This window comes from Lycium barbarum, chromosome 4 (assembly GCF_019175385.1).
Source record: "Lycium barbarum isolate Lr01 chromosome 4, ASM1917538v2, whole genome shotgun sequence".
NCBI classification, from domain to species: domain Eukaryota; kingdom Viridiplantae; phylum Streptophyta; class Magnoliopsida; order Solanales; family Solanaceae; genus Lycium; species Lycium barbarum.
In genome coordinates, this window is record NC_083340.1 from 13,393,426 (window position 1) to 13,402,710 (window position 9,285).

Below are 9,285 nucleotides of genomic sequence, written 5' to 3' on the forward strand. Positions count from 1 at the left end.
GATTTGTTTGGAGCATGCTCTGCTTACGATTTGGTTAGTTTCATATAGATTCAGGTAGTAGAAAATGGCTAGGTGTAGTACATGATTGGTTCTGAGTTTTACTTTAAGTGTATGGTAGCTTAGCTCTGTCTGTTCTCAGTTGAGTATGGTTTAGGTATTAATGTAGTTTGTTTTAGCTGAAAATGCCTTGGGAGTTATTTGGCTTAATCTGCTTATGTTAACCGCGTGTTGTATAATAATTATTGTTTTGATTAGTTATGATCTACATGCTGTTTTGTTAGATTTGATTAGGTTAGTTGTTATATGATATGATTGATAGCATTTGTTTGTCTCCGTTAGATTAGTTGATCCTCTGTTAATGAATTTGTAGTCCAACATAATATTAACTTGCTGTTCAGATTATTCGTTTAGCCTTCATTGTGTCTTAGCTTAGTTTAGACCATATTGGATACTATCGCTTGTTTGGTTAGTTTGTGTTCCTATGATGCCGGTGTAGTCAAAATATGTATGATGCTTAGTATAGTGGTTGATTGGTATGTGCTCACGTTTGTTTAAGCATAATTAGTTTGTTGTTAAACCTATGTATAGTTTAGACTAGATTAGTTGCATTCAGCCACTCTGTATTATGTGATTGACTGTTGGCAGTAATACGAGTCATAGATTATGTTTTTTTTAAGAAAGATTAAAAGCATTAGGAGCATAATCTTAGTATCTTTAGACATGTATAAATGACCTGCTAAAGCTGGCCAAGTGCTCGAGATTCCTTATTTGCTAAAACATGATATGCATACTATATGATTACCCCCTTGGACCTGTATGAACAGCCCTGTTTAATCTACTATTCTTGGTCATGGAATAATTCAGTTTCTTTTCTCAGTTTTTCCCCTCTGGTTAACAAGCTAGTCTAAAAATTCTAGACATATGTCTATGATGGTTTTAATAAGATGTATGTGTTTAAACTGATCTAATTTTGTATGCTTAAAGTCTGTAATTTATCTGAATGTGCTGCATGTTGCCCTGTAATTTATGTATAAAAATGCATGATCCTTATGCTGTATAGTTAACAAGTGTGTCGAGTATTGATATCTTTCTGTTAGCCAACTGCAAGGGATTATATGTATAGAGTCCTGAAGTGATATGTCTAGATTGGTATAGGTGTTTTAAGGTTCAATATTGATTGATCAAGTGTTCAGAATGTTAGTTGCATCTCAAATATTCACTCTTTGATGAATCTGAATCTGCCTCTTTCATTTTTGCACATTGGTTACCTTCCAAGCATTATATGAATCTATGAAGATGTTTTCCTTTTCTCAGGAATACATTCTGCACTCTAAATGCTTGTAGTATATTTTTTCTTTCATGTAGGATATGCTTACTCCCTTCCGTATGTGCTGCATATCAAGTCCTTCTTTGAATATTAGAATTATATGAAATGCCTTAATATATCAAACTATGCATCTGATGGTATATTAGTACTGGATTTCTGTTTTTTGTGCACACTAGGAATTGTGGTTGTTTGTTGTTTGTCATGAAATAATACTACTTTGATAAATGCTACGCTTGATGGAAAGAGGTTATTGCACTTTGTCATTGTTATGGCTATTTGCTGGTTTGAAGTATTAGGTTGAAGAAAAGGTCATTGCCTTATTAGAGGAACTGGTCTGGTTTCTGATGCCCATTTTATAGACAAGTTTTGTTTCATTTGGGTTGTGGTGTGTCCTTAAGGGCAGATAACTTGTGGTCCTAGGAACAACTTGCGGTTGTAAATTTTGAGCCAACTGTGTTGCTATACTGGACTGAGCAAATTCTCTATTCTGACGCCTATTTTTGGGAAAATTACTATTCATGGATGTTGTTTTGCTGCTTTTTTATTGTTGTCCCTGTTTGGTTTCTTTGCATCTGATCGCTACATTCAAGTCCTTTTTTGTTAATTTGAGTCAGTGTCTGAATAAGAATGTTTAATGTCACTGTTTTCCCAGTTAAGATTCCTCATGATTAGGTAATATTCAATATTCTCATTTCGGGTATGCCACCAGAGATATAGTAATCAGTTGTCTTGCTTAATTTTTGTTAATTGATTCGGACAGCTTTATAAAGCATGTTACATTTCTGCATCTATCCAGTTTTATATGCTAAGTATACTTGTGTCGATTATGTATATGTGTGTATGTGACTGGTACACTTTATCCCATACATTTATGGGGAGGTTAGTTGGTTATATTTTACATGTTTAATCTTATTCGTTGAGTAGATACTAATCCTTTTCTTTTCATTTTTTTTTAGTAAAATTTACTTGGCATAGGTTCCATTATTACCTATTTATGAAACATAACTAAACTTTTCAATAATTATATTTAGTAGCTAAAATATAACATATTTACTTCACATAGCTACCATGTTTTTACCACTCATCTGATAACTTCTCACTCCCCTAAATTTAAGCCAAAAAAAAAACGTTTCTCTCTCCTACCTCCTAAATACACGTCATTATTCACCATATCCATTACTTTCCTCCAATTTCAAATCAGTTTTTCAATTATTCAACTTCCTTTTTTATCTCTAATTAACTACTCATTGATTTCTCTCACGTTTCAAATCTAATTCCCAAAATAGAGTAAGATTCTATACAGATTTTTATTTTTTACCGCGTATTTAACCTATATTTTGGGTGTTTGTTTTTTGTTTGAATCAGGAATGCAAGTCTAAGTAATTAACTATCAGTGTTCGTTCTTGGTTGTTTTTTCTTAGATTCAATTGGAATGACTAAGAAAGCTGCTACTCCGATGAGCAATACAGGTATAGAACCCGAATGTGCGATTCCTAATTTTTCTTTGGGAATTTCTCAACATGAAACTGCCATTGCAGGCTCTTATGCTGAGAATCGTTCAGAAAGAATTAACGATCCTAGGCGTTCTAAGGAATATGTTGATTCGAAGAGTAAATAACAAGAAAAATTGAAAAAAGGTTTCTCAAATGGAGAAACAAAAGAAGAGAAAGGCTGGTGACAATGTTGTTAATGTTAAGGGCAAAAAAGTTGTTAAAGCCAAACGTAATGTGGATGAGGATGATGATGAAGAGGTATATTTATGTTGTATTTTCAGTATATTTAGTTCTTTTTTTTTTTTTTTAGTTCAGTTATTATAGATCTGTGAATTAACCAGATCTATATTATATGTGCATTTTAAGTATATTTTCTGTGTGTGTTTTTTTTTTTACACATGTTTCTTCAGTTATTTCGTGTTTACTGTTCTTCACCATAACTGTGATTTTTAAGATTTTTAAGTACATTCAGTTATTTTGTGTATATTTTGTTGACAGTTTTTACAGTGATTTTTAAGATTTTTAAGTACATTCAGTTATTATTTTGTTGACAGTTATTTTGTGTATATTTTTAAGTACATTCAGTCGATATATGTCATTATATTTTCAGTATATTCATATATATTTATTGTTCACTTAGATTATATTTTTCCATTGTCAATCACTGTTTTGTTTTATATTTGTATATATTTTTGATTGATCTCTTTTTTAGCTGTTTGTGTTCACTGTTTTTTGTCAATCATACGTGTTTTTTGGCATGTTGTTTTAGGTATCTAAATTTTTGGTTACCAAGCACCCTGCTGTGGCACCATCTATGTGTAGATACACGAATGTTAATGTAATGCAAGATATTAGAGGCAAACTAACAGATCCATAGATGGATATGTTTAGGAATTCTTGTTTTGGTAAATATCTTAGAATGCAGCAATTGGATGTACAAGCACAGATTTTTCGGTGCTTTATGGTCAAATAACTTAGGGGCAGTACATATAGGTGCTTTACATTTGAAATAAATGGTAAAGTTCTGCGTTTTGGCCTTAGAGAATTTGCACTGATCACTGGGCTAGATTGTGTATCTGATGAAAATGATTTTGTTTATGATAACTCAAAACCGAATAGGCTTATGGTTGAGTATTTTGGTAGAAATCAGGAGAACCAACTGCCAGTTAAAAGACACGAGCTTATTGAGTGTTTCAACAAGACTGTCTGGGATGATAAAGGGGATGACGCAGTCAAGATGGCAATATTGTATTTCATAAATACGTGGGTACATTGTGGTGAGCCGAACTAAACAAACATACCAAGGATCCATTTTGATGTTGTAGAGGACGGGAGATATAATGAGTATCCTTGGGGTAAAGATTCGTTTAGAGAGTTGGTTGTAAGCATCGGGCAGAAATATGCTGGTTTTAAGAAATATTATAGGATTCATGGTTTGCCGCTTGCTATGCAAGTATGGTTGTATGAATGTTGCTCAAAAGTCCCGTCCACCATTGCAGTTAAGACGGGGAATTTAATTCCTAGAATTTTGAACTGGCGGACTACGGAAGGAAAACCAGAATTCAAGAGATTGATGGATGGCATGTTCAGAGACGACAAAAACCCGGTAAAACAGTTTTTTAACAGTTTTGTGTCCTTTACCATTTAACTGTTTTAATATGTTTGTTTTACATGGTATATTTTGATTATATTTTGTCTATATTTATGAAATAAGTCATTTGTGATCAATATGTTTTGACTATATTTTCCTCATATTTTTAGTATGTTACCAATGTAGATATATATGGTAATATAGTTTTTATATTTTGTTGTTCACAGTCCTGTAGATTTGAGGAAGTTGTGCCAACACCCCATGAGTTGAAAACTCTTAAATTGCCTCCTGTTGCACATGACATACGAGACGTCAAACATGGAGTTGATGGTATACATGGTACTGATTTGGTAGACGATGATTACGATGATTTTATTACCACACCACCGCATTTGTCTAGTGGCAAACAGCAACAAAGGAGTGCCAATTCTGATTCCCCGCGAGGCAAGAAACGGACACAGTTTCCAGTTTCTGTTCCTCCTTCCAGGAAACAACCATCACGGAAACCAGATGCACCTACAGCACCCCGAACAGATGAGTTTAAACTGATAAGGGAAGAGATTCGGATTTTCAAGAAAGAAGTAGGTGTTTTGTTTTCAATATGTTTTTTTTACTTCATATTGCTTGTGTCAAGTAATTAACAATTCTAATTCTATTTTTTGTCTTTCAAAACTGTAGGTGTTTGACTGCATGGATAACAACTTCAAAAAGTTGTTAGATGCAATAAAGGGCAATCAAACACCACATAAGGTAAAAATCAACACTAAAAATGGAAATTATTTACTTTTTAAGTTATTTTGATATATTTATTGGAAGACTTTATATTTTCTTTTGGAAAATTTTAAAGGTCGGAGACACAATGTTTCAAGCTGACTTACATAGTGATGGTGGGATTTCTCAAGGCAATCAAAGTGGCGGTGCAGTAAAGCTTTCAACCAAAGAGAATTAAGGTGGGGATGCCACTTCCGCACAGAGGAGTCATCCAGTGGTACTCATTTTTTCTTTCACTTTTCTATATTTGCAGTATATTTTTCAAAGTGAAAATATTGGATTTTTAGCTGTGTTTAGTATTACCTATAGTGTATTTACATATATAGTTTTCACATGGTGATTTGTTAGTAGTGTTCTTTTTGATGTATCTATTTGTGCTATTTTTGTTATGATTATGTTTATATATACTAGCAGTGCTATATTTGTTTTGGATTGATATTTTAATATTAGATTTTCATATATGTTGTGGCTGTATTTTAATTGTATATTGATTATTATGTTCAATGTTACTTATTCTGGTTTCTGTTTACTATATTTCAGGCATATTTACCATATATTTTGTCTATATTTATATGAAACTTTTAACTTTTATAGCAGTGCTATATATGTGTATATGTGTATTTGTTTTGCTGATGCCTTTAAATTCATTTGAACCATGTTTTTATTATTTTAGGTTGAGGGAGTTGGGTTGCCAATTAATGATCCGGTTTCTGTTGTTGATGTGGATAAAGAAACCGGAGTTAAAAGTGATGCACAAACAGATGGAGTGCCCATAACACCAATCCATTTAAATTTTGATGTAAGTACTGAAATGTGGCTTTTAAGTGCCAATCACATATCGTTTTGATAAGCAATAATTGATAAACACCAGTCGTTTTTTTCTTGTTTTTTATTTCAGGAATCTCAGCAAATCGGCGATATGGAGAATGCTAATGCTGAATTTACCGCATCAGAGGAAATGGTAGCGGACTTGCTAGTCAACTGTCCTTTAGCATGTGTTATTCCTCTCGGTCCTCCTCCAGTACCACGCGATGATCAAACCGATTTGTCAAGTTTAAGGACCCCTCAGAATGTGGACGATAACCCGGTAACCATCTCTCAGTGGATGATTCCTGATTCTCAGATACCAATCCAACTTGGAGTACAACCAACAACCGGACAAAGTTCAACTAATGAAACTGAACAGCAAGTTGGAGTACAACCGATCGTTGGCCACAGTTCAAGTGATGAAACTGGAAAACAAGTTCCCGTACAACCAAATGCGGGTCAAAGCTCAAGTGGTGAGACTGCACAGTTTTCAAACACTGAAAAACAGATCATTGTCCATCCAGGTGCTGCCCGAGAAAGGAAACCAAGCAAATACAACCTGTCCCCTTATTGTCCCAATTTCAGCTCAGCGGGTTCTTCTGCCAAAAATATCAGTCCTTGCATTTATTAGAAAAAACACCCATTTGTTGACCACCCTATAAATGCCCCGTTATATACTTCGTTTCTTCAAGAATATCAAAAGTGGCTTGAGAAGGATCTGTTGAAATCACATGACAAAAGGTACTTATTGTCACAACTTATTGTTTTAGTTTTCCAGAATTCAATTATCAATAAACTTAATGTATGTTCTTTCCATTGTTGATATACAGGAAGCCAAAGGAAAATCATTACAGAAAGAACAAGGAAGGACTCGATCCTGCGGATGCCGAACTTCGGTTGCATTTAGGCGTTACAGCCGTATCCGACAAAAACTGGTTCTACTTGTTATCTATCGATGGGCAACTTTGGACTAATGAGGTTTGATATCTTTCTGCTTGTTATCTAAGATTTTTATGTTTTATAATAGAATTACAATGTGATGTATCTAGAGTATATTTTTTACTATATTTGACATATATATATATATAGTTCACAATTTTGTATTTACATTAAGACTGTATTGTATTTTTAGAATATTGTCATCATTATATTTGCACTATATTTAATATACAGACAATAATTTACTAGTTGAGCATAGTACTGACCAGGTATACATAATTGTATTTTTACTATATTTAAGAGTATATTTTACTATATTTACTATATATACAACAATTTTTTTTTAACATAGTATTGATTATAGTCACTGAATTGATGTTTTTACAGCATATTGATGTTATTTTCTACTACCTACACAAGAAGGCGAAGTATCACAATAACAGCAATTATAGATTCACCACTGCCAGCTGTATTTTTCACACTTTAGTTGCTGAAATTTATAAATCTCGGGAAAACCCTGATTCATCCACATGTGTCGCCAGTAAGGAAGATGAACTGTGTGAGTACATTAACGGGCATAGGCTGTTGGCTAATGTACCATGGTATACTGTTGACAACGTACTAATTCCTGTCAACATAAAAGAGAAAAATCACTGGATTTTAGTTGTGATATCATTCACTGACAGGTCTGCTCTCATCCAATGAAAAGATCATTCATTTTTCTACAAATTTTATATGTTTGTTTTTTTCGTATATTTTCTTTTTACAAACAGGTCCATCTACGTATACAACTCATACCGAGCTGCAGGGCATGATGCTGTTGTTAGAGTCGGAGTGAAAATGTTGGCTACTCTTGTGACACACAGTCTACAAATGACTGATTTCTATGAGAAGAAGGCAGATATAGATTTTGCCACACATCCTTCTTACAGAAATAGAGAACAGACCGACAACTTTGACATTTTGAATGTAGACAATCTCCTGCAATAAGCTTCCTCTAGCATGTAAGAATCTCTACCAATAAAAAACACAATAAACACAACTTTTTTTTCGTGGGTTTTGATAAGTAAATTTTTTTTATCATTTTTGTTCAGGGATTGTGGTGTGTATGTGGCAGCCTTCGCTAAATACTTGAGCTCAAGTGAAGTCATCCCAACCGAATTCGATGCAAAGTTACTCCGTATGAGATACGGCGCCCTTTTATGCGACTATGCATGGGATAAGTCAAACAACAATGCATCAAGTGGTAACGAGCAGCCTCCAAGACCAATTAGACCGGCAGTTGATTACGATGCAGTTGATAAAGAGGATATTGATTAGGCCACCAATTCATTTGTGTTTTTGATTTTCATGTTGAACAATAGCATAGTTGGTTGCGACTTTTGTTGCTGTTTTTTCATTTTGGACTTATCGTTTCATGTGCAGTAATCTTTTTTAGGATGATTAATATTGAACACCACCTTATGGTTTTTATATTGTTGTTTCTTTCAAGTATGTTATTTGTTCAATGCATAAATTCCATTTTCATTATCTGTGAAATGTATTCATTTAATAAAGTAGTATATATAACCATTTAAATACAGTCGATATATACAGAAAATATAACTCAGATATATTCCATAAGTCCATTTTTTAAATTACAGTGTTTTACAAAATTTAAAATTTCATCTAAATACACTTCAAATATATGTAAAATATATATCAAATATAGTTAACAGTAAACCAGAATAAGTATTACCTACCAGATCAGACAAAATGTAACTAAAATATAGCCAAAATATATACGAAATACAACTATTAAATCATAAATCCAAAACAAAAGGTCAAATCAGTTAACATAGAGTAGACTTTCCAAATACCATTTAACCACCAATATAGCATTACATTGAAAAACATCGGATGTTCAACCATGTGAAATACAATCATACTAGAATAATATGAATTCAAGATGAATTCATTTTTTATTTTTAACTAAAATTTAAAGTAGAATTGTCTTAACAAATAAAATCAAAATGGACTTATTTATTCTTCTTATTGAGCGGCGGATTATCACACGAACGCCTATTATGACCAAGACGTCCACATTTACCGCAAGAATTTCTGCGTTTACCAATCATCAACTCCTGTAATGGCTTGTCCCTCTTCTTTTTTGGCCTCCCAGGGGGTCTTTTATAGATCGGTGGCATAACAACTTCATCTAATATACTTTTAGGAACATTCCACTCGGTCTCATTGGGAAGAGGATCAACTGGTACATCATATGTGTTCACAACTGTTTCCGGCTTGAATAAATCCGAACAATATACATCAGCAGTCAAATTTTTATTCTTCAATACTGCCCATGCATGAGAACACGG

At 33.4% G+C, this 9,285-nt stretch overlaps 1 protein-coding gene across 1 annotated transcript; it reads left to right on the forward strand.

Moving 5' to 3' along the window:
• Positions 1 to 2,681: 2,681 nt before the first annotated feature.
• On the forward strand, positions 2,682 to 7,091 carry LOC132638206 (uncharacterized). The gene is made up of 7 exons (XM_060355168.1): positions 2,682 to 4,426; positions 4,639 to 4,992; positions 5,090 to 5,161; positions 5,259 to 5,399; positions 5,856 to 5,981; positions 6,081 to 6,730; positions 6,820 to 7,091. The coding sequence occupies exons 1-4, from the start codon at positions 4,268 to 4,270 to the stop codon at positions 5,358 to 5,360; spliced, it is 687 nt and encodes a 228-aa protein (XP_060211151.1). The 5' UTR covers positions 2,682 to 4,267; the 3' UTR covers positions 5,361 to 5,399; positions 5,856 to 5,981; positions 6,081 to 6,730; positions 6,820 to 7,091.
• The last annotated feature ends 2,194 nt before the right edge of the window (positions 7,092 to 9,285 follow it).

What these genes read in the sequence shown, in the direction of transcription:
- LOC132638206 (XM_060355168.1), top strand. Translation starts at nt 4,268, where the DNA reads ATGCAAGTATGGTTGTATGAATGTTGCTCAAAAGTCCCGTCCACCATT. An exon ending in TCAGAGACGACAAAAACCCG is followed by an intron (nt 4,427 to 4,638) that starts GTAAAACAGTTT and finishes TGTTGTTCACAG; the next exon opens with TCCTGTAGATTTGAGGAAGT. An exon ending in TTCGGATTTTCAAGAAAGAA is followed by an intron (nt 4,993 to 5,089) that starts GTAGGTGTTTTG and finishes TCAAAACTGTAG; the next exon opens with GTGTTTGACTGCATGGATAA.